This window comes from Phalacrocorax aristotelis, chromosome Z (genome assembly GCF_949628215.1).
Source record: "Phalacrocorax aristotelis chromosome Z, bGulAri2.1, whole genome shotgun sequence".
Lineage (NCBI taxonomy): Eukaryota > Metazoa > Chordata > Aves > Suliformes > Phalacrocoracidae > Phalacrocorax > Phalacrocorax aristotelis.
Genome location: NC_134311.1, coordinates 17,370,775 through 17,396,475, shown reverse-complemented (window position 1 = coordinate 17,396,475; position 25,701 = coordinate 17,370,775). Strand labels below are relative to the sequence as shown.

Genomic DNA, 25,701 nt, shown 5'->3' with positions numbered 1-25,701 from the left:
TGATTAAGGCAGTATTGAAGTTCAAGTGTAATCACTTAGCTTACTCCATCCTCTCAGGTTCACAACAAAACACAGGGAATTTTGCATACTGTAGTTTCTAAAGGAGGCAAGGAACTGCTGTAACTTAGTTGTTAATCTGTACTTCTCATATGGTCATTTTGCCTGCAGTCTCTCATACCCCCTCATGACACTGGCAGAAAATAAAAGAAATCCTTTCTGCCTTCACCCAGTGTTGTCTTCCACTTCATGCTTTCTGGCAAATGCATTTGCCAGGTTTTCCCTTTCTTCTGTCATCTCAGGATTAGTCAATACCATATTTAGGCCATGGAGGAAAACAACCATGTAGATTTTTGCAGGTTTAAAGTTATTGTTCCAGGCATTGAGTAAGGTCAGTGCAAGGGAAAAAAAAAAACCAAAGTGATCTAAAACTTCTCTTGCTCGAAACAGAGCATTTTGGTTCACAACAAAAAGTGCTGTGTGTTTATTTCTATTTGGTGTAACCTGAGGTGCGTTGAAATGTACTGAATTACTGGTACTACAGAGCAGAAACTAGTAAACCCAAATACGAACAGTGTTTTAGGCACTGAAGACTTCAGATGAAAAATCTTACAATGAAACATTCCAAATGTCTGTAGAATAAGACATCATACTTCTTTCAACAGTTGAACAGGTTGTCATGCAGTTACTGTCTCACATTTCCTTCAATGAGTAAAATAAAGAAACAGCATTGTAGAGTCCAACCTAATGAAATAAAGTTCCAGTCGCTGCAATGTTACCCACTTAACATTAAATAACAATATTCATTAGCATTCTGTCTAGCATAGTGTTCAAAATAACACCTGTGCCCACCAAATTGAAATCAATTTCAGAATTTTTTTGTAGCTATACCTAAGTATTCTTAGGGACTTTCTTGTGTTGAAATGCATTGGAACCAAGCATCAAGATCTTCATTTGTAATTTTTCTTTCCATATGTACAATAAAAGTAAAATTACAATTATATATAAGATTCCTGCAACAATTAATAAGATCACGGGTTAATTTTTTCTTCTCTTAGTGTCTGCCTTTCTTTCTGGACTAGACCCTAAAGCTATTGTACCGGTCTTGAATGAAGAAGAGGGTTATCATCAAATTGGACCAGTAGAGTACTGTAGAGACTACTTTGTCTTGTCTGTAACCATTGCATTTGCCACACAGTTGGAACAGGTTTGTTTCCTTGCGCTGTGCAGTTTTTAACAAGTGCTGTTCTACATTTGTGTATTAGTCCTCCCGTGCCTTATTTCTAGTTAGGATTTTTTTATTGTGTTCTAAGTTTCTTGCAATATATAGACCTGTCCCATAACTAATATATGTTAATTTGCATTTTAAACTTTACGTAGTGCCTACATGTCAAATTACAGATGAAAGATCAGAATTTTCCTGGAGCGCTAAAATTGCATTTACTTTAAATTTTGCACTTTTATGGAATGCATACATTTATATCACAATATAGTATTAAAAAAAGTATGTGTATGGATAATATCAGTCTTCAGTGTGGTGCCCATGTGCTGAAGATCAAATGACAAAATACCTTTCAGATCCATAAGATACATGAAAAAACAGAGTTTATATGTTGCCAAAGGGAAGGACTTACTAGCTTGGATGAAGTGCCATGCTAATGTGATTATTTCAGCTTTAGACCTCAGCTGCTGTGTTTATACTGTACTGTACCACACTGATACACATTGTCTGATTTAAAAATATAGGTATGCCTGAGTTAGCTGTGCAAGTCACAACTCCAAGCCAGCATGATTTTAATTGGTCTGTAACTCAGAGCGTTTGATAAACTCTCCTCAGTCTTGTCATCTTTTTTTCAAAGAAAATTATTTTTCATGTCAGAATTATAGGGCCTTGTGAAATGAATTTATGATTGCTCTGGGGTAGCTCGTGCCTTTTTAGGCATTGAAGTCGCAGTTGCAGTGGCTACTGGATGAAGTAGCTAGTTCTGGCTGTTCTAGTCTTTTATTCAATCACATAAGTTATTATCTAACTCAGTGTCTCATCTGCAGTTTATGCTGCAAATATTTTGTGGAGGCATTACTTGTTTCTGAATATTTGTGTAGAGCTTGACACATTGAGTATATGTCAGTTGTAGTCCTTGGTGCTGATAAATCTTAAAGGTAATTCAAAATGGGTCATTTTGCAAGTTATTGGTATGCTTGTAAAGTAAGATTTTTTTTTTTTAAACTCTGAGTATTAATATGAAAGTTTTTATTTTGTGTGTGGTGCAAACTAGGATTTAGGTCAGCTGCTCGGTAGTTTGAGATCACTGTAAGCTCTTTAATTTCAGAGCTAATGCTTAAGGATTACTGTAACTGTATATTAATGAAGGAGATACATTCTTCTTTTCTGCATCATTTTTTAGTTAGTTCCAAGTACTATGAAGCTTCCTGAAAGACAGCCTGAGTTTTTTTTCTACTACTCATTACTCGGAAATGATGTCACAAATGAACCTTTCACTGATTTAATTAATCCAAACTTTGAGCCAGAAAGAGCTTCAGTTCGAATACGTAGTACAGCTGATGTCCTTCAAGTTTACCTTTGTGCACAGTCAAAATTGCAGGTAAGCTGTTTCTTCTCAAATGTGAATGAAAATAAATAATGAAAATAAAAGAAATAGATAATGGCTTAGGCTGAAACTGGAAAGCATTTCTCTTTCCAAAACTAGATTGTATTACAGTATTTTGGCTCAAATGTAAGTTGCTTGCTGATATGAGGGAAACACTAGCAGCAAGTTTCCCAGCTCAGGTGGAGTGCAGTCTCTTCAGTATGGTCACTATAGTAAGCTGGGTTACATGTCATGATAAAAGGTATTGCTGAAACATGATATTCCCAAAGAGCTAACATAGCATTCTCAAGAGCTCTGGGACCTGCTCTGCAGTCAGACCATCTGCAACGCACAGTAGTGCTTTGTGCTGCCTGTGATAACCTCACCTACACCAGCTGCTCAGGTCACTCTTGCTGAGGTTCTAAAATCACTGTCAGTGGCACTCTTTGTGTATAATAAGGGAGGTCTAGCTCTTTTCCCACTCCTTAACTGAATACTATTTTTAAATACGCTCCAGCCATATTTGGGCTGTTATGGGCTATTGCTAATCTTTAGCTATGCCTTTAAATGGGGGAGATGGTTTACTGGTGGTGTTGGCGGTGTTACGTTTACAGTTGGACTTAATGATCTTAAGGGTCTCTTCTAACCTAAATGATTCTATGATTCTAAATATTGGGTGGTATTGACAGTGTTTATGGAAATGTGTGTCTGGCTCACAGTTAACTCATTATGAAACAAGAGACTGGTTGAGGGTTTCTCATACCATGGCTGATAAATAAGACAGTGTTAGTTATACAAAGGGAGTCTTGAATCTGGACCCTTTCAAAGCTATTTTTCTTTAAAACTTGTACAGACCATTGTAGCTACTTTAAGAATGTTTCTGTTTGAATCTTGTATTGTTTCAGATTTTTTGTCTCAACTTTAAATAGTCCTCTAATAACAGTTTTTGGAGAAACATGCGCCAGTGTGTTTGGAATTTAATATTAGTCTATGGTCTGAAATAAAGTATTTAATATAGCATATATTACACATATGTACACTTCCATAGAATTATGAATGTTTTAATCGTGTTAAACAATGACTTTTTGAACAAGAGTTGTCATGAGGTCAGATCTGTATCTTGACTTCCAGTTTTTTTTCTCTGACTCCTCACTTAGCTTTTTAAAATGTAGGATATAGGATCAAAGCACTGTATTGCTGTATTCTGATCCTTAATATTTAATATTGTGGGTTTGTTTTGTTTTTTTTTTCCAAAAAATGAAGACTGTAGTCATAAAATTGTAGTCATAAATGATCCTAGCTGGCAGACTGGGGGGCGGGGGGAAGGGTGTGTGTGTGTGTATTGTGTATGATTGTATTTGTATATACCTATATGTGTGTGTATATGTACATATACACACACCTAGGTGTCTGTATTGACAGCTGACATCTTTTAACATTAAAGTCTTCATTAAGTGTAATGAATATTAAGGATCAGAATACAGTGTTCTCATCTGCTAAAACAGAACTGTTTTAGTAGACTAAGGTTCAAAGAGTAACTTTTACTGAGGAAAATAAATTACCTTGGAGTGTGTTTGTTTTTTAAGATCCATCTTTTACTGAGGTGTATAAATATTAAGCTGGGGAATGAAGAAAGAGTTGAGTCCAGCTTTGAAAAAGGAATAATGATTCTTACCAGGAATTAAAACACAGTTACTTAATTCCAAAAATCCTTGCTATTTAAGTGGTGTCTAAATACATGTACAAAGGCTGAGCTTTCATATAAATTTTTTCTTTACCTTGCAGTCATGCATTTTATATGTCTGTACATTATGGGCAAGAGTCTGCGCTGTGTTTAGAAGCCACAGACTATTGAACTTGCTTCCAAAACAGATGATATGTCAGGCCCTCAGAAGGGCAGTGCAGTGATCTGCCTCTGTGCTAGCACTGGGCAAATCCTACCTGCTCATTACTGAAATTGCACAGCTGCGCTTATGTTCCTCAAGACGCTGGTTCTCAGCATCCAGGGACTAGACTAGGAATGATCATTATAATTTGTTGTATTTATGCTACCTTTAGTAGAGGCTGAACGGGCAGTTTAAGTGTAAATGCACATGGCAGTTACTTTCTAGCACTTTTGTATGTATACAGATCCATCTTTGCTGTGGGGACCAGTCTCTTGGAAGCACTGAAATTCCCCTGTCTGGACTACTGAAGAAGGGAAATGTGGAGATTGATCAACACCCTGTGGCAATAGAAGGAGCATTTGTCCTTGTTCCACCAAATAGAGCTAAACAGAAACTGCCACAGTTGCCTTTGGATATGGCTCCTGCTGTTGGGGTATCTGTAGTTCTGCAAAGGGAGAGCTTGAGTGCCCAGGTATAGCTTACTTGTTTATTGTTGGTTTAGACACTGTTGCATGGGTTCATGTCAGAAAAAAATTGGTATTTCTAAGTCATATTTGACAGTCAAGTATGTAAAAGAAAACCTGAAAGAATAAGTTGCCTTACATGAATAATGCTTTCATTGCTTCATTTTTCTATGTCAGAAAAATAATCTCAAACTACAAAAACGTTGTAGACAGAATTTTTCTGTGCAAGCAATGGTCAATAAGAAAACTGTATCACTTCATTCAGCCTTTGACTCCCTTAAACGCTCCCACTGAACTTAAAGAGCCACAGGAGAAAGTTCTTTCACCTGTTAGTGGAAAAACAGAACGCCTGCAGCAGAGATCCCAGAATGTCCAGTCTCAAGCTGACCACTCTTCCTCAACAGAAGATGACGCAACAGAAAGTGAAGTGGAAAGTATTCAGTTTGAAAAAGGCACAAAACTAAACAAAAAGGGTATGCAGTATATAATTTTTTTTTTCCCCACTTGTCAAGTGTGATCTTGGATCGTGTGCTACTCGTTTGTAGTGATAAATTTCAGGCAAGAAAGAGTTATTTTCATAAAACAAATAATAGGAGAATAAATGTTGTAATTTGAACATAGCGGTTGTTGAAACCACTTGGAAGACCCAGCTTGTGGACTTGGTGGTGTGTAGACTACAAGTGATTACAAGTATTATTGAAAAATAATAGCATAAATGTTTAGAATTCCCTGAATTTGAGAATGGGAAAGCTCAGTACAAAATCCATGAAGAAACTGACTCACTCAGTGAGAAGATGAAATGGTTTAACATTCACATTTATTAAAGAGAAAGGCAGGGGAGATGTGGGATTTTCAAGATTTCTAAGGAATTTACTATGTTGGTAATACATTGTGGAAAAAAGTTAATCCTGTACAGATTCCTGGACAGAACCAAGCAACCGTGGTTTTTGTTTGTTTCCTTTACATTACCTTTTTGTAGGGACTTGGTAGCCCACATAGACTTCTAAGACTTTCCTTGGTTTGCTTTTGATTTGAGGACCAAATTGGGGAGAACTCAAGGAGGAACAGAGATGAGAGAAGAAGAAATGCTATGCTGATATAGTAAAGCTCTGAAGGAATAATGTTAGTTTGCTAAACGTTACTCAACATGCATCTTCCTAAGAGATGGTTTATGAATAAAGCAGAATGATCATATTTCTAGTGATGTTTATATTACTTTACTGTTCTTTTGAGATTGGTCCTAGAGACACCCAGTTCTGTATAGGAAAATCTGTGTCCTAGAACATGCTCTCAGGATTTGTCTGCTAATTCAGCCAAATTTTCTTTTAATCCTTGCTTAGATAATCCTAACTGATTTTAAATCCTTTATATGGAATGTATCAAGAAAAAGTATTGTGAACCCAGGAACTAATTTGAATCTGCAGTTAAGAAATCCAGGATTGTGCTTTTTTATTAATAGTAATTATTTTATAACTCTCTGTTTTGGTAAGATGTAAAACAAGTAATTGCACATTTATCTTTCAGGGCTGGTGGCTGAGTCTTGCCAAGATGTTAACAAACAGTATACTGAAGAGCTTCCAGTCTTCAAATTGGAGAGCAGAGCGAAGTCACCACTATTATCAGATCTGCAAAATTCCAGTAATGCAAAATTTATCAAATTTAGTACATTGCATGAAATTTGTATGTAGCAGCAACTTAAACGAGTTTTCATAGTAGACTCTATGCAACTCCTGTTCTCTAAGGCTGTGACAGCCTTAAACTTTTCTTCAGCCGCTTCACTGCATGAAGAATGTAGTGACTGAAAATTATTTCATTCTGATGTTGTGCTAACTTGCTGATGTAGAAGTGTTATTGAAATTTTCTTTTTTGTATTGTTCCTACTAATGCAAATATATTACTCAACAATAAGCAGGAAAAAATAGTCAACGCTAGCAATGATGTATTTCTTTAAAAATTACAAAAATTGAAACATTTTACATAATTATGAAAAAAGAGTATCAGAACAACTCCCACTCCCACTTAACTGCGTTTTGTATTCTCTGACAGTTTCTTTGCCTCTTTCTCTGCTTTGCTGTCTTAAACGTTTTTGGAGGGTACCTTTTAGAGGCCCGGTCTGTAAAACTTGTAGTTTGACCTGTTATTCTTTAAAGGCAGTACTGGGTCCCTGTGTAAGGACTTGAGAAGCCAGGATCCAATGGGACAGGCACTCACTGTAGCTTCTGCTTCTGAAATTATAAAATGGGTGTCACAGTAGGTGGGTTCTGATCAAAGGGCATAAGCAGATGTGCTTTACAGACCTAGCCAGAGCATTTTAGTTTATTTCAATAGTTAAACCTCAGCTTGGGACCAATACTTGATGCTTCCTTACATGAGCTCTGCCATTGACCTGGAGCTCTGTCTTTTTCAGTCTCAAACTAAAGAGGTTAGTTAATGCAAACCAACCTAAGCTACTACAATTATTTTTTTTTTTTGTAAGCCCACCTCTTCTGCATGCCCTCAAGTTGGCTAGGAGCAATTATGTGGATGGCTGAAATTGAAGTCTTACAACATCCCTCTGAAGAATTTCATATCTTAGATCTTAGTCTAAACTTTTCTTCAGTGAGATAACCTTACATAGCTTTGAATATTAACAAAAAAAAAGGAAAAAATATTACAGAATCTTTTAAGAAGATTTAAAGTATACTGCATTTTTGCTGTGTTTTCCCTTGGAAGCAGTAACTTACAAATAGAGTGGCTATTTTTCATAGTATTAGGTTATATTACAAGGAATTGAAATCTCTTAGGGAAGCAAGCTATCTGTATATGCGTTTATGTTGTTATTTTGGGCAGAACGAATTATTAAAAATGTGCACAAAATTTCTTCTGTGTTTTCAGCTGATAATGGTCCAGTAGCTGCATCTCAGCCCAACCCTGTGGGTGCATCCAGTTCTTCTGAGCCTGTGTCAGCACAGAAAATTGTCATTCCAGCAGCCTCTCACCATTTTTGCTTTTCAATAGACTTACGAAGTATACGTGGTCTGGAACTTGGTTTTCCAATAAATTGTATTTTAAGGTATGATTTATTTTTGTTGATCTTATTCTTAGTAATAACAGTATCTTTCTTTTCAATACAAAGCCTTCATAATCTGAATGATTGCTGGCAATATGCTGCCTGATGCCTTTTACTTTTACACAGCTGATTTTCAGTAGCAAAATACTTTGGAATGTTCATCTGGCTCATCACGAAACTCCTGAGCATTACAGCGTTAAAGATAGTATGGAACACTTCACCTGCACTATAATTTGTATTAAATCTCACTTGAATATCTGAGTTCAGAAAATACAGGTTATCATTCCGTCCTTAGATGAAAAGGAGGATTACTTCTCTCCTTCCGGCTGCCTTACGAGCTGGACGAAGGAGTGATTTCTGTAGCTTTCCATGTCTCCACCACGAACTTTTAGTGTATTGGTAAGAAACAGATTACCTGGTTTGGGTGTGGCAGTGAATCTAAAGGAAGCACATTCTAGTCTTAAAGTGAAGATGTGTAATAAATGCATTATCATTCTGAGAGGCAGTATCAGGGTTTTTTGATAGTCTTTTAGCATGTTTTGTTACATTAATTTGTGGAGTTATAAAAAAGGCAAGCTTTTTGGGTACATGAGTTTTGTGCCTGAAGCAAAAGGAGAAAACTACCAGTGCTAGTTTTGAACAATTGCTTAGGCGTTAGTTCGTTACTGCTGTCAACGTGAAAGAAAAGTATGGGAGCACTTTTGGAGAATAAGCAGATGTTGGCTGGGAGGTAAATGTTAAATTGGAGGAAGAACTGAAAAGGTGAAGGACCAATTAAAAGTGAGGGTATTGAAACCAGTGTCTGCAGGCAGGTTGGGGTGTGGTTGGTTTTTTAACACTACCAGTGAAGAGAGAAACGTTCTTTTATCAACTCGTTTGTTTTGTTTTAGGTTTTCCTTAGAGTTTAGGACCAAGAGTTTGTAGACACAGGGATAATTTTGTTGTTTTTTTTTTAAAATTTCTACTTGTCAAATATTTGTTATCGATGGCATAAGTGGTTTGTAGCAGTTTTTACAGTTTGCCTTCTAGTTTCCTTTAGGGCTCTTTTGCTGCACATGATGAATTGTATCTTTAAATGGTGATTCGGGTTGAATACTTGTGGCTGTGGAGGTGCATCCGCATTTGTTTCACACCTGTTGTTCTGACAGTTTGGTTCAATACAGTTTTAACTGGTCCAGGAAGTATGTTCACGGTAATGATTCTTGGTGTATAAGCTTTGTTTGAACTAGGGTGAAAAGGTGTTGGGGTCAGGGCAGGGGGGTGGTGGAATATTTTAAAACACAACTAATATAGATTGCATTGTTAATGGTTTTCGGTATAGGCTATATTATTACATAATAGGTGGAAAACAACATACAGTGGATGGAATTTTGTCACATAAAAGCTTTTTCATATAATATTCCAGAAATTAATTTGCTTCAGAACAGTGGCAACAAATAGATTTTGCTGTTTCATGCACTTCAGTTTTTACAGTCAGTGATGAATGTGACAAGAAATTGAAGAGGAGAAACGTCCAAACACATAATTTTTAACCCTGCAACTTTTCTTAGCATTTATGTTTTCACTTTATTGGGAGCATTATTTCATTCAGGTCTAAACAAGCTCTTTAAACAGTTTTGTACAAGCAGTTGAAGTATGGAATTTTATAAGTGGCAGCATTTGATGCAGCATTTATTTTATTAGTAACATTGCAGATAGCTGGCATCATCAATTTGGGAAAATTGAGGTTTGAGAGGGTTTTGGCCTCCTCTTTGTAGTTTATCATACACTGAATTGTGCTAGTATTTTCAGGCCACGTTGTAAATCATACTGATAAAATGATTCAACTTTCCTTTTAGTGAATTAAACTGTGGGAATTAAAAACTAAATTCTTCAAATGTGACTGAAATTTTCAAACGGTTCTGACACTGTGTGTATGTATACATAGTTATGATTTATTGCGTGTTAGACCAGCCTTAGCTGTAAATAGTGTTAAATGTTCTGAAGTAGCAATCCACATCCGATTATAATATTCCTTTCTTCTGTTCCCCTGCTCACTTCATATAATGATTGCAGAATTTTAATAGAAGTTTAATTCATATTGTTGTGAACGTACAGGTTATTAAAGCTTTTTTTTTCAAAATAACAGCAAATATAAATGCAGCTGGATCAGTGCTGAAATAAATGAAAAATTGAAAAACATTAATGTTTGAGAACTAATTCTCTAACTCTAACTAGAATAAAGTCTATTTTTGAATGTATTTGTGCAAATTTTACTAACTTTGATACAAGTCATGCTTCAGTAAAAGGTGTCTAAACTGGTTTTCTTGTTGCAGATGATATAAGAAGTATCTATTAATTAAATTATTATTTGATTACTTTTGTTATTGTTTTTATTAGGTACTCGTATCCATTTTTTGGCAGTGCAGCACCTATTATGACAAGCCCACCTGTAGAAGTCAGAAAGAATATGGAAGTCTTTCTTCCACAGTCTTACTGTGCATTTGACTTCGCAACTATACCTCATCAGCTTCAAGATACATTCTTCAGGTGATAACTTGCATTCTTTTTAACTTAATTACACTTTCTCTGTTTTTCATTGTAAATGCAGTCAGAAGTTCAAATTTTTTACTTAAGGACATCAGTTTGAGAATTTAGTAAAGAATCCAAGTGTTAATGCCAACAAATATTTAATACACTGCTCTTACAGTTTCTCTGTAACTTACAATTAAAGACAGGGACTCTAAAATTCTTGGTTTTATCTCTTCACTACTTATGCAAGGATCATTGCTTACAGTAACAAGTGCTGTTGCTGTAAGTTTTTAAAGATTGATAGCATAGTTTTAACAAAGCATTACTTCAAATGAAATAGAGAAGTTTTTTATTTTTCTTTTTAATGCACAATGACAATCTGATATCTTTGTAAATACAGCAAGTACATAGGCAGCTGAGTACAGTGCTGAGGGCTGTGGCACAATTTTTCCAGTAGTCACACCATCTTTCAATACCTCATTAAGATGTGGAATACAGAGTCATCAAAATAGTGGCATTTTGAAAGAAGAGGTGGAGGAGATGTATTCTAGGAGTGGCAGTGACTAAAATTTATTTATAGGTATTTATAAATGAAGATGATCTAGGTCTATTAAGATTATTCAGTCATTTACTTTCACTGCAGGATTGTTTTTTCTAGTAACTGGAGAAAGGAATGACAGTCTGACCAAAGTGAGTAAGTGATGGAGAAGATACAAAGTCAGTCTCATTCCTCTGAGTGAGAGTCAGTAAATTCATCTCATTGTTTGACAGTTGTGACCATGCTGATTTGGGAAGTTACTTCTAGAACATGAGGTCCTTTTCCCAAATGAATAGGGATGCGTCCTCTTTTGTGTTGATGCCTGACACTAAAATCACTTCTTTGTTTCAGATTACCTCTGCTGGTTGAATTGTGGCACAAGGATAAAACAGCTAAAGACTTACTTCTAGGGGTGGCGAGACTTCAGCTTTCAAATGTTTTGGCTTCGGCAAAAACCCGTTTCTTGGGTGGTAATGGTGAACAATGCTGGCGTCAGTCTTGTAATGAAACAGTCAGTGTCACTGCAGCACAAGGGTAAAACTTTAAAAAATCATTTTTGTAGCAAGTTTTGAAGAATTGTTTGTTTTGTGTTTCCCTGAAAAAGGGCAAGCTCTTCCTGTTCACCTTTTTGAGTAGGTAAACATGCTGCAGAGTACTGCAACGTGGGCATGGAATAGGCATCCAAGAGATGAAGAGTTAAATTGACACAGGCATATGGTGCAACCCTGCACCATTACCAGACTCAATGTAATAAACCTTTATATAATCATGATCTTGGGTAAGCTTCACAGACAGGTTAAAGAAATAAATAATTGGAAAAAATGTTATTGAGGCACTTTCCAGAATAAGTTACTTAACAATTACAAAAAGCTGCTGATATTCCAGAAAATGGTTAAGACTGCTTGTCCATAGTATGCTTTTTGATGCAACTGACTTCAGTGAAAGTTGGGACAGATATACCCACAGGGTGGAGAGGTTTCCTATTTCAGGATTATACCCTGTGATAGTAGCAGGGGTTTGAGCTTTTGTACATCAGAAGGAGCAGTGTTATTAGTTAATATTTTGTCTGAACATAAATGTTCATTTACACAGAGTGATGTTCTTTTTTATGTATATGACGAAACTTAATTTATAACGACTTCTGTCCTGTGTCCTTGCTGAAGATGTGAAGTGTGCTAGCACAGTGTCTAGACCCTGATCTTTTTCTGTGTGATAATGGAACTTGATTATCCCTTTAGAAATAAATATAATTGCTATTAAGACTGAGGTCAGTTTTAAACCTCTAATCCTACAGATAATTAAAACATGCTATATTTGACACACAGAAAACTTATTTAACAAATAAGTTTTGATTTTATTGGAAAATTTGATAAACCAACTAAACTTGACAGACAGGTTACTGGCACACACTGGTATCCATCCTCCTCCCAAATCGGTAGAAAACTGGTCTTTGACCTTGTCTCAACTTTTTTGTGTGAAAGCCAGGATGGTATGATTCTGTGGAGGGTCACTTTATGATCTCACTATACCTTAAGGTTCACATTTTCACCAATAATATTTGTTAAAATGAAACTTGGTTTTGCACAAAACTTAATAACCACTAGATGGCATTCTCAAGATGTAATCAGATCTCTGCATTTTGGTGTGCTGATACTTTTCTAGCTTTGCTTTTGTTGGTGTAACATTCTTTTTACACTGATACGTTAAACTGACTTAGTTACTCAGATTTCTGAGGTCCACTACCTTGACTTTTCTTTTGCTTTTTAATCAGTGACTGAAAGAAAGTTGTAAGAATTTAATGCACTAACTTTTGTTAACTTGTGAAGTACATGTTTGGTGGTTTTTTTTTCCCTTGCAAATAACTGTATAGACGATTGCAACTTTGTTAAAATATTTTAGTGTCATCTTTTAATATTTGCTGGAAGAGAATTTCTGTGAAAACTATAGCCATGGTTAATGCCTGCAGCCATTTCTTGCAAATTGCTTGATATCTATTCTGCAGCTTCCAGGCTTCTAGTGATTGTGTAATTGCCTTTGCATCATTGAATAGTTATAACTGAAATGATAGTTTGTTCCTGACCAAGTACAGGTCTACACTGCAGTGCCCTTTCATGTTAGACTAGTGGTAACTCTCAGTTACATGATTTGGGTGTATTCCTTCTCTTAATATCTTTCTGTGCAGAAAACTACCTTTGTTTACTACATTTTTTCTATGATTAGAGATGAGACAGCGAGAGACAAACTGTTCTGTTTAAGCCAAAACTGCAACTAATTTCAAATTAGTTTATTAAAGTATATGTTATCTATACATTTTTCCACTGTACAAGAGCAGATAGATATTTAACTTTTAAGTGCATTTAAAATTGTCAGTTCTCCATGCTGAAGCTTCCAGAAATGTGGTTTTTAGTAAACCAGGGGTGGCTTACCACACATGACATGCTAAGTGACTTATTATACAGTGGATAACTAGAAAGTTACTGTTAACATTTAAAAAAGCAAGACTAATGAAATTCATTCTTCAAATGAAGTCAGCAGTAATACCTGTATTCAACAGGTATATTTGTTAGAAAGATTTAAGAGTGCAGGTACAATTTTGGATCATTCTCTTCTTACAGGAATGTGTTGATTATAGTAAGCTGTTAGTTAAGTAGGTTCCCAATGACAAGTTATGTGTTAAAGTCAGAAGGCTTACTGTAGATGTATAACTCAGTCCCTAAGTTAAAACAATATACATGAGAGAGCATGTTTGGGCTCTCACATAACCAGCTTTTTAGACTCTCTGAGCTTACACATAAGGTTTTAGCACTTCAATTTTGCTGTTTTGTGTGTTGTCTTACAAATCACTTTCTGTATTTTTAAGACAGTTTTCATTAAAATAACATTCTAATGCTAATTATAGGTCAGGCAACAGAATAGCAGAGCTTTCATGTTCTATCACTTTGGAAGACTATGGCCTTGTGAAGATGCAAGAAGTTCTGGTGTCAGATTCTTCTCAAGTAAATTTTACATAAATCTTATCCTTTTTCCTTGAACATTTCTTTGAAAAGTTGGGTTTCTGGTTAAAAATCCACTGTTATTACATCAGTGTCTAGGTGCCGGTCAACAGTGTCATGTCCCTCACACTCAGCCTCATTGTGCCCCAGAAAAACATCCAGAACCTCGAGAAACTCTTGAATACAAAGCAGCGCTGGAGTTAGAAATGTGGAAGGAAATGCAAGAGGACATTTTTGAAAATCAGGTTTTCCCTCTTTCTGTTTATTTCCTAAACTGCATGAGTGCCAGACCTTTAGCAGAACTGGTGAGAGGAATATTAACTGCATTTTTCTTAAACTTTGCCACTGTTTCAAATAAGAACTAAATTTTGCTCATATAGAATATTGAAACTTTAGAGGTACACAAATATCTTCCATACTCTTAAGGAAAAAAGTTAATTCTTTTCTGTTAAGTGACTGAAGTAGGTGCTAGGTAGTGAAATACGGAATACCCCCTTCACAAATTCCCCTTACTGTTTTTGAAGTACAGTAGGTATTCAGGATTCAGATTGTTGATGTTAAATATCTACACTGCCTTTCTTTATTCTCAGTCAAAATCCATTGCTGTGTTTCTACTCTTGGAAGTCATTTGAGGTGTTCTTATAGACATATGCTTCTTTTTAAAAAAAGATACCAAGAATCTAGTGTCTGTTTGTTAGGATCTTTTTCTCAAACTTGGGCTTACCTTGCATTTTGTACTTAAGGGTAAGAAATATCAGAATCATAGTGTACAAAACTTAGTTTTTAATTCTTTTGCTTCAAGGCTTAGTTCTGCTAGTACTCTCTTCTTTAAAGTTGAACTTCCAACAACTTTGATTTGGTTCTCTGATTTGGGGGTTTTGTCCCTTTTTTGGCTTTTAAAGCTTAAAAAGAAGGAAATGGCACATATGCAAGCACTTGCAGAAGAATGGAAGAAAAGAGATAGAGAGAGAGAAGCATTAGTGAAGAAAAAGGTAAGGAAACTTGTACTTGCTGAAAGCCCCGTTATAAATATCATATCACTAAAAAATCTGAGAAGATTTCATAACAATAGCATAGAACAAAGCACCTGTGACTTGTCTTCACACCTACTGGTATGCATGCATCTAGTCTATCACAGTGTAAAAAATGAAAAGTAGCCCTTAATCACTTGTTAGAAATCCTTTAGGTTAGCTTGCTTTCTTTGGGGGCTTTTTAACTTTAATTGCCTTTCGCTTGTATGGGCAAAAAGCATCTCTGCAGCCCAGCTGTGCATGGTAACTTGTTAGCCTTTATTGTATTAGAAAGAAAGTCTCTCCATCATGATTTAGTCATTAAGTGCTAGAGATTTGTTTTATATGTAAATTTCTGAAGAAAAATTGTAAATATTTTATATTGTAACAAGAGTAAATTTTTCGCCTGCCTAAAGCATAATTTTTATTGCAAGAGGAAAAATGCTGTTTTGTTTTGTTCTTTTAGGTAGCAGAATATACTGTTTTGGAAGAACAACTTCAGAAAACCCTGGCAGATCTAGATAAGCGAGAACGACAGCTTTTTAGTGCTGAATCAGAGGTAAAAAGTGTTTGGTCATTTTAAACAGTGCAATTGCATGAGCTGTTTCCATAAGCTTGTTGACTTTTCATATAGAGGCAACTGTGACCTGTGTATAAGAACTGAAATAGCTGCATTCATACTGAAACATAGAGGAGCACTAGAAAGTTAAGCCAAGTTTTGTTACAACTACACTTTTTTACTGAAATGAAAGTTCAATGAACTTCTAAATGGTTTGCTAGAATTGTAGAACTGTACACTTTCTTCTGTTAACAGAATTAGAGTGTCAGTAGAGACATGTATATCACATTAGCATATCTCAATTTTAAGTTTGGTACTGTCAGGTGAACACCGTACATGGGTATAAGAGTGCCGCACCTCAAACAGTAATTGCTAGATTAACCATTGAAATAGGAGAAAGTAAAAAGTACAGCTGGGAGAAACTGCAATTGTCCAGGTTTTGTTATCCGGCAATTTGATAGAGTTCCTATTTTGTATTTTCTTAATAGTGACAGGGCCAAAGCAGATACAGGAGAAACCAGTAGCTACCACTGTTTCTAGGTCTCACTGAATACCCCTAAGATGAGGAAGTGGGGATGAGTTCTCTGAGAAGCTAGTCATATGAAAAGAGAAAGAAAGTAAACTGCATGTGTTTGTACTTCCGAACGAACTCACAATTATATAAGTAAACTGCTGTGGTGATTTAGCAGTCCAACAAACTCTCTCTTTCTTCCTGTAGCGCAAATTAATCTTTTTATCCTATCAGTCTTTCCTGAACTCATGAACAGTGTTAAAGCTCCCAACATGGGGACTGTCTGCTGTGTCCTTGTCTGTACTCAAGCTCTCTGTACCCCTCAAGGTGCAGTTTGTGCTGTGAATAGGGTCTGACTTTACCTTTAACATCTATGCAAAAAATCTGGTAATGAGGTATGGCCAAATGCATTTCAGTTTGAGTAGAAGTATTTATTTTGAATCTCATGCATGTTTGTCTCAAAAACTTGCTCTAAATTTAGTTAGATTCTGACCTGAGGGTTTAGAGATAATAAAAATCAGTGGATTCCAAAAGTGTCTAGACAAAATGATATAGAGTTCGTTTAGCAATTACACAGTTTGAGAAATGGGCCATTTGGAGAAGTTTCTATTCAGCCAGCAGTTATCTGAGCCAGTAAGATCTTTCTAGAAAGTTCAAACCTGTAAAGGACTGCCTTTCTGTTTAGCTGAATGAGAAATTCTCTCAGTATGCTCAATTTGAAGAGAGCAGTCTAACTGATTTAAAGGCATCTTGGCTGTAGCTGTCACTTCACTGTTTCTTCAGTGACGGGGTATATTTAGCTTTTTAGTGTGTAGTAGAAAGTTGGATATAAAATTTGCCTTTAGCAATCCCATGTAGAAAGTGCAATAGAGATACAGATAGCTCCATTTTTGCAAGGGCCAAGCAAGAACATATTTGAAGCCCAAATATAGTAATTTGCATTAGTCATTAGTTAAACTGAAAGCCAATAAAAGAGTATACAGCAAACATAGATAACAATGGAATTTCTATTGTTTAATTTCTAAAATGGATAACAATTTTTTCTGTCATGAGTGGTAGTAACGGTTTTAAGAAAGACTCTTAAAATGAAGATCTTGCACCTTTGGATTAATATAAATATGTCTCACTTTTAAGCTTCAAAGAGTGAAGAAAGAGTTGCAAGCAAAGCATGAACGAAATCTGCAGGAGCTACAGGATTCTGTGCGGCGAGCCAGAGAAGAATGTACACACCAGGTTGAGCTAGAAAGGTCGAAAATTAAACAGCTGGAAGAAGACAAGCTTCGCTTACAGCAGCAGGTAAGTATCCTTAAATTATATGCATCAGCCATTTACTTATTTAAGTAAGCATTTTTTGCATTTTTTAAATTAGGAAAACTTAATTTAGCAATATTTTGAGGCAAGCACATTCAGGCAACTTTGTAATTAACACTTTATCTCCATTGTTCAGTGAGCTACAGGCTGGGATCCATCTCTTGTCAGTCTTGCTCAGTAGGAGAGCCAGTTTGCAATGTAGTGCTTATAATTTTTTTTTTTTCCCAACACTGAAAGTCAGACTGGAATAACAAGCATACCTTGCATATACAACCTGAACAGCAATATACATTTCAGTAACTTAATAAACTGTTAGCAGTTAACATCTAACTAGCTTGATTTGGCAGTTCATTTTGTTCTTCCATTTAGTTCCATAGTATTTCTGTTATACCTATTGGGGAGGGGGGTGATGGATTATCTTCCTTTTGTGATCTTCTATTCTGAAAGTAGTAATTCCATTAAACCAAGATAATGTAGACTATAGTCTTCTGTCCTGTAGCTTGCTCTTGCACTAAGATGACTAGTCTAGCTATTTTTCTTGACTGTTAAAGCATACTGTAAAATTAGTTAGTACTGGCTTTTTTGAGCAGTTTCAGTATTAGACAATTTGTTATTAAGTAGATTAAGTCTTAGTAAAATGTGTTTTCAAAATACTTAAATTATGTAGATTAATTACTTGCTTTGGTGCTTTCCATTTCTGATATGTGATAGTGAGAATCCCACAGTAGCTTTGACTAATTGAAGAACTGTATCAGCCAAAGGCATATTTTTGTATTTGGTATTAGGAAGAGTTGTGCTGGATTTTTGTGGGGTTTTTATTTAATATTAAACACTGGTGTTAACCTACTTCTTTTCATGTCAGCATATGTTAACTACAGTATTGTGAACTCTTTAAATATAGCTAATACAAAAAATGCTGCTAATCTAGAGCATGCTAATCTTGGCTATTCTACTGAACAGTCATTTAACTGAGATGAGCAGTTTCAAACTACAGAATGCAATCCACTTCAAAGTGCTAAGTGGATCACTTCTGCACAGTAGATGTGTCGTTGGCAGCTACCAATGCTGTATCAGTCCAGACAAGATAGCCAGTAGTTCTTCAGGCTCAAGCAGCCAAATGCAACCACCTAGGAGTCATCTTCCAAATTCAGTCTTCTTGACTTCCACTGACTTGTTTTTTAGCTAGGTTGCAACACCATCACAATCACTTTATTTTTCCTGTTCAAAAGTGAAATACTGTATCAACCAAAGATCGAGTTAGCTCAGCATTCTGTTGCAGCAATGGTTGGATTTAGAGGGCAACAAAATAAGTGGGACAGCAAGAAAATATGATTTTGGTATATCCAGCAATACCAGCAAGAGTTACATGTACCCTCAGCCAGAGGCACTATTTCATATTTACTATCCATCAGTGAAAGTATTCTTCATTAACTCATTGGGTCCCTTTTAAAAAGTACTTACCTTTGTAGCATTGCAACATCCTGAGGCAGTGAGTGCTAAAATTTGTGTTGCATATTCTTTTTGTTCATTTTAAGCTCATTGCTTAAGAATTATGAATAATTCTTTAGTGCCTGTGTTACATACCATTCCTGATTGCTCACATGTCTGTCATACTGTCTTCCAAACAAAAGCTTCTATGTTTTGCTTGCTTTGTATGAAGACCGTTCCTTCCAGCTGATCATCCTGGCTGTCTTTCTCTGTCCTGTTCCTGCTGTTTTGAATCTCTCTAATACTTCAGTACAAGGTGGTTGTTACATTCTGCATAAGACAAGTTTTTTGTTTGTTGGTTGAGTTTTTTTGCTTTGCTGGGGGTGGGGTTTTGTATAGGTTTTTTTGGAGCCTCACTGTAAGATTTTTCCTTTTCTAAAGTGCACAAGCAGAAAGTTGCTGTTGCTAACCGTTCTGATGGGCCTCTTTTTACCTTTTTGGGTGTGGGGTTTTTGTTTGTGTGTTTTGTGTTTTTTAACAAGGAGTGTTCTGGAATAAATGGTAATAGTTCTAAACCATGTGCTTTGACTTGTTCCTTACCTTTTAAGGAGACTTGTCAATACACAATTTTGACACTTGAATTGTAAAGTTCTCTAAATGTCTAACTGGTTTGGAGATAAGCTCCACTATATACAAGAGAAGATCCTTGAAGCATCCACCTAGAACATCATCATTATTGCTTCATTATTGCAGGAAATTGTGGTTTATTTGTGTGATTTGTGCAGTTCCCTAACAGTCCAGAACCTGAGGTCTCATGAGAAATTAAATTTTTGAAAGTGCTTTTAGAACCAAACAAGAAATTAAACAGTATTGTAGAAATTCTAGGGAGAGATGTCATTTCTCATAGCTAAAGAAGTTAATTACTGTCGTCATAGACATCATGTCTGTATGTCTGCCTTAAAAAAAAAAAATCAGTAAAAACGGAAAGGTGACAAACAATAGTATATTTTGTCAAAGTTGGCTATTGTGGTTGTATGTGAAAAGTAACCGCAGTGAACTACATTTTTGTATGGCTCCCTAGGAAGCCTTTTTGCTTTCTTATATCAATTCTATTAAAATAATAGGTGCAAAAAGCAAGATTTTTGAAGAACAATAGAGATGACCCAATTAGGAGATCCAAAGAATTAAAGTATTGATGTATTCATAGAAGAAGTTGAGGCTTTGAAACAGAAATTAATTCTCTGAAGCATTTTCAGCCAGTAATCTAAACTGTTTGATACAATTCGTGGAAATATTTGCATGTACTAGTTGGACAAAAATGCAAGTGCAGCATTTGGGATCATATTCTGTAATGGAATGCATCAGTTCCATCAGGTGTATTAAGTTGAATAATATTTAACAGAAGAAAATGTAACCTAATGTTACAAAACATCTTATAAAACATTCTTAATTTTTTAATATGGTATAATGAAAAAAAGCCGTTAAACATTTGACTTGGTTAGTTGCTTTGTAGCAAAGTAATTGTGTATTGGCATAGTTTTCAAATTAACCATTTTAAGATGAAAAGCAAAACTGTCTTTTTATAATATCTTCATGAAACTGTAGAAGCGCACAGTGAGGGCAGAGGTACATAGTGTTAAGTCATTAGTCACTGAAGTCTCCCTACTTCAGCCTTTCTTCCAAATCATTATTTGGTGGTACAAAGTATTAATTGTTTCCTCTTCCAGACATTCCTAAACAAGTTATGTTGGTGAAATTGAGTAAGTAATAAAACTTCATATAGTAGATAACACTGTTGGTTTTCTTTAAAAGATGGGCATAAATCTAAATAGTTTTGTTTTCTGTGTTTCTTCTGCAAGTTGTTTTAGAAATGTGAACAGCAATGTTTATAAATCTTGATCTTCTGTATATGAGGACAGACTTGGTTTTTCTTTCCAGTACTAAGCAAAGATCCTCTTTAAAATTCTTCCTATTAAAACATTGCTGTATGCCATCATCAAGAAATCATTAATTATGAATGTGTAGCTTTCAGTGTCTGTATTATATCAGATAATTGTCAGTAAGATGCTTGTTCAGGGACTAAGGAGTACCTTAAGTTCTGTAACCTAATTCTTTGTCTGGGAATGGGTTTTTCTGCTAACTTGCATTATATCTTGATATCTTTATTGTAGCTTTATGAAGCAGAAAACAAGCATAAAATTTTTGAGAAGGAGTTCCAGCAGTACAAAGAACAGCAAAGCAGCAAACCAGAAATCCAGCTACAATCAGAAATAAATCTTCTCACTTTAGAAAAGGTATCTTGGAGCTTTCAAGTCTTTAAAAACTGTTGCAATGACACTGATAAGGGAGATGTAGAATAACCTTGCATGATAAACTGGTTAATTTTTCCATTTTGTTATACTTTTTCCAACAATTTTTTCACACTTGAAATATTCAGACGTAAATAAGGCCAACAGTGGCCTTGTTTCTACAGAGGAAGCAGTAGTGTTAGAGGCTAAGTCAGGAAAAAAACTAACACGTATATTTAAATTGCTACCATCATGAGTTATGTGGGCACTCTGAGCATTCTGTTTATAGAACTAAATAAAGATGAAGGTTTTCTTGTGACAATTAATTTAGACTGGTATTCCATTATATGCATTGGTTTTTTATCAAGTATTTCTGAAAAGAGATTGTGCTACTTATCAGTGGAATGGAATCCCTGTCATAAATTGATTTCTTAGAAACCATGGGTGGCTTCAGTAGAGGATATTTTGCTTAATTAAAATTACATATATGGGCATATTTTGCCCATATTGTGAAGCTTGGGTCAAACTGTTGACCAAACATGCTGAAAAAAATTGGATCAGGCTTCTTGGCACAAAATGCACTCACAGTTACATGGCCAGTCTGCATGTTACTGCATGCTTGAATAATTTATAATAATGCAAGCAAATGATTAAAAATTTTTCTGTCTCTACAGACCTTTTAAGCTCTTTGCTTGAATATTTTGTTAGGTTTTCACAAATTTAGTGGTAAACAATTTTTGCCTGATTAAAAGAAAATATCACTGCATCAGAGTTGTTAATTAAGAATGCTTCATTTTTCAGGTTACTGTATTCTGGGTGCTTCATAACTGTTTTAAGTTGCCTTCTAATGCTAAATTTTTTCTGCACAGAACGCAGCAAAATTTTTAAGGTGTGTAACTTATTTTAGAGATTAATTTAGATAGTAAGATCAAAGATTCACACTAGATACATATATTTTAAAGAATGATTAGAACAGATGTCTATTTCAGAGAAAAGAATGTAGCACATATCTTCTATCAGCTGCAGGAAAGAGAAAAAGCTACACACCTTTTAAAGGCAAGATTTATCCATTAGTGTTTCTGTTAAATTAGTGTTTATAATCTTGCTTAGGAAAAAAAAAGAGGGGAGGGAGTTTGCTAATTTGAGTCTTAAATTTAAAGGTTACACCAGCAGATTTAGTGCTAAAAACTAATCTTTTCCTTTTTGTATAGACAGCTATCTAATAAAAATAAGGCTATATTTTAAACAAGAAAATGTTCATGTGCCATAATATTTATGTTATATTATGTAACAGCTTTAGATGATGTTGTATGTTACACTACATAAACACTTTTCTTAAACCAGACCCTTTGTATATATACATCTTTCGGTGATTGTTACTGCTGTTATTGCTTCAGCTGATATGATTTTAATTGCTTTTAGGTTGAACTTGAAAGAAAATTGGAGTCAGCTACCAAGTCAAAGCTCCACTACAAACAACAGTGGACAAGGGCTTTGAAGGAACTTGCAAGGTTAAAACAGGTATGCAGGTTTTCTTTTGTCATATGAGACAACCAAGTTAACCTTCTGTTGGAAGCTACTTAAAATTAGTCTAAACTACTGGCAATTTTCATTTTATTAGCGTTTGTCTTTGCAAAATTAAAGCTCTGAGCTACGCTCTTTACAAAAATGAGAACAGCAAAACTGAATTGAGTTTGATGTTGTACTCAGGAAAGACCAAGGCTCATGTCTGTAACGAATGCTAGCATAGCTAAAAGGAGGTGTGATTCAAAAAAGAAGTTTCATAAATCTCGTTCCCAATAATACTTAGTCAGCACTTCCAGTGAAAATATATTGTTTCTGTCCAACCATCTTGGTCAGTTACAGTCCTAACCGTTCTCTATTTTAATTGTAAAATGAATGGAGTAAAGTTGAGAAAAAAATCTTTGCTTTTAGGAGCATTGGTTTAAGGTTTGCTGAATGCTATAAAATGAAGTTAACTTGCAGAAAAGTTAAACTGCAAGGGAAACTTTTCTCCTACTTTTGGAAATCCTAATCTCATACTAATGTGTTTTAACAGAGCTCGCGTGTGTGTATGTCTCTGTGTGTGTATATACCCACACAGAGCCATACACATACGACTTGAAAATACTGTGTTCAAACTTGCAGGAGTACCAGCTTCATCCTCAATGAATCCATATGCCTCTGTGTTGTTTGTCATAGCCTGTCTTTCATGAGTTACAGTAAACATTAGCTACAACAGTATACTTAAGGATGGCAAACATTTCCATTGGCCTTGACAAACAATAAATTATTAATCCCTTTGCTGAACAAACCTTGACACAGGCATAAAGCTTCAGAATTCAAGTTTAGTAAAACGTTCTTATTGCCTGTATTCACACCTACTTCCTCCCTGAGAGAAAGTGCAGGGGCTTTTTTTAAGGACTATAGTTCCTACTTCATTCCTACTGCTGGAGTACTCAGGTTTTGGAGAGTAAGAAGCTAAAAATTAATCTGTATTTCTCTTTGAAGAGAGGGAATGTGCTTTATATTCACTATTAATAATTAAAAGCTCATATTTATTTGCTGTCTCCTTATTGGTCCTTTTTTGCCTAGTGATAAAAGGTAAGGAATTCTCATCTCCAATTCCTGAAACATCCATGCCTGACAAGATCATAAAGAAGAATATAAATCTTATCTCTGATTAAGGTTTCTTCAGCAGACATGAAATGTCCAGGCTATCTTCTTCTTTCTGCCATGTTTAAAAATCCCTCTAGAATAAAAGAGAAGATCGTTGTGTGCCAGATTAACACTAGTGTGTATCAGTATCAGGTTTTTATTATAAATTTCATCATTGTAGACCTGACAATCTGAATTCAGTAACATATGTGATGGTTTCAGCTGACTCTCTTGCTGAAAGTCTGAACCATAAAATAAGTTGGCATATACAGTGAACACCAAAAACTTTTCTACTAAGAACAAACCCTTTCAAAGTAGTTTCTTGTGGTTTTTATATTCCTGTGCTTCATCTTATAGTCTATTGATAAAGGATTTAAGTGACTTTAAAGAGCCAAATAAAAGTTGAAGCAGAGCTGATCAGAAACTGTTTACTATGTTTTAAATATAAATTTGGAAACCTTTGCTTCATGAATTCTAGATTTGCTTTAGTTCAGAAGATTTGTGCAATTGTGCATACTTTGACCAATTTTTTGTTTAAATTGGATTAGTACCATGTTAATTTTGCATTGCCTCTGGTGAATAGCCACAGGGCTGTAATCTGTGCCAGTAATTTGTCACACCAAAGCTCTCTAGAGAACTATACAAAACATTTGTGTAGTGAGGATTAGACGCTGAAAGCCATATCTTAGATTGTTAATAAATGTTAATGACAAAACCCAGCTGGTAAGTCTTGGAAATGAGATCTAATGCTTTGTGCCCATTGCCAAAAAAATGTTTAAACAGAGATTTCCATTACTCAAAGGTGACCTAGTACAGTCAATTTGTGAATTAAAGAAGCATAATCTACAGGCTAAGCATTTAGTAAAATGCTCTTCTGATTTGCAACCATAAAAGTCAATGTTTCCTTAATTAAAAAGTTTCCTTTTACTTTGGAACTAGTTCTTAGCACACATCTGTGATGGTTTTATATTTTGCAGAATATGAGATATGCAGTACATAACTTAGAAAAGTATGGGACTGTTAATAGAAAAAGCTCTAAACTTCTCCACGTCTAGTATTTTGAATGCTAAACACAGTGCCAGTAGTAACAAAAAAAAAATCTGAAGTGCATGAGGACATGTATACATCAGGCTTACCTGTGCTTAGCAAAATACAGAAGTTAGTTGCACTTGAACACTGTTTGTAAAGCTGAGTGAAAAGTCTTCACCTGGCTTACTTTTCTTCCCTCTTTGTTACTCAGTGCAAGTTTGTATTAATACTTCATCTATTATACCCCTGCTCAGCATTATGAAGACAAAAATGTCAAGTTAGCTATGTATCAATGCATCCAGGTAGATTTTATTATTTCCAGAGGTTTCAAAAACTGTCTTTCAAAGGTTGCTGACTGGGAGATCTCAGTGCTACACAAATGAGACTTCTTTGGTTTTTCATGTATGTGAGTGTTATTTCTGAAAGCAATGAAACAATTTACACAAAATTGCATACATACTTACAGAGATCTTAGATGCTAAATTCAGTACCTGTCTGAGTGCAAGAAACAATGTATCAGAACAAAAATGAAAGCTGGCAGAAATATCATTTTCAGGAGTTGATAATCTCTGTTACAATCTAGAAAACCAAAATCACAGTGTACATGCATACATTATTCAGTGTTCTGTATAAATATTTTTTAAGTCTTTTAATGTGTTTGCGCCCTACAGAGCTGTTAAAACCAGCACTGATGCATTTGTTTAAACAACATGGACTGTATTGTCTGGCTGACATTCTCTCTGTCTTGTCCAGTGTCTTGCTTATCCACTCAGTAATTATTTTGATTAATTTATAAGTAATGTAGCCAAGGATGGGATGTAAATCTTTGTTTAAAAAAAAGAAAAGGCACCAAAAAAACCCCAGTTGGAGGTCCAAGTCTT

The 25,701-nt window shown here is 35.3% G+C and overlaps 1 protein-coding gene across 2 annotated transcripts in view; it reads left to right on the top strand.

Moving 5' to 3' along the window:
• CEP120 (centrosomal protein 120) overlaps positions 1-25,701 on the top strand; it is a 41,923-nt gene that overhangs the window by 6,145 nt on the left and 10,077 nt on the right. Inside the window, exons 5-19 of one of the 2 annotated variants that reach the window (XM_075078471.1) lie at positions 1,080-1,204; positions 2,403-2,600; positions 4,716-4,943; positions 5,201-5,408; positions 6,460-6,573; positions 7,810-7,987; positions 10,364-10,513; positions 11,385-11,567; positions 13,933-14,029; positions 14,119-14,271; positions 14,929-15,018; positions 15,503-15,595; positions 17,241-17,402; positions 21,017-21,139; positions 22,556-22,654. In XM_075078471.1, the coding sequence (XP_074934572.1) occupies positions 1,080-1,204; positions 2,403-2,600; positions 4,716-4,943; positions 5,201-5,408; positions 6,460-6,573; positions 7,810-7,987; positions 10,364-10,513; positions 11,385-11,567; positions 13,933-14,029; positions 14,119-14,271; positions 14,929-15,018; positions 15,503-15,595; positions 17,241-17,402; positions 21,017-21,139; positions 22,556-22,654 (2,201 nt within the window). Of the gene's footprint in view, positions 1-1,055; positions 1,205-2,402; positions 2,601-4,715; positions 4,944-5,200; positions 5,409-6,459; positions 6,574-7,809; positions 7,988-10,363; positions 10,514-11,384; positions 11,568-13,932; positions 14,030-14,118; positions 14,272-14,928; positions 15,019-15,502; positions 15,596-17,240; positions 17,403-21,016; positions 21,140-22,555; positions 22,655-25,701 lie in introns of both variants that reach the window. The other variant, XM_075078470.1, reaches the window with a different exon arrangement.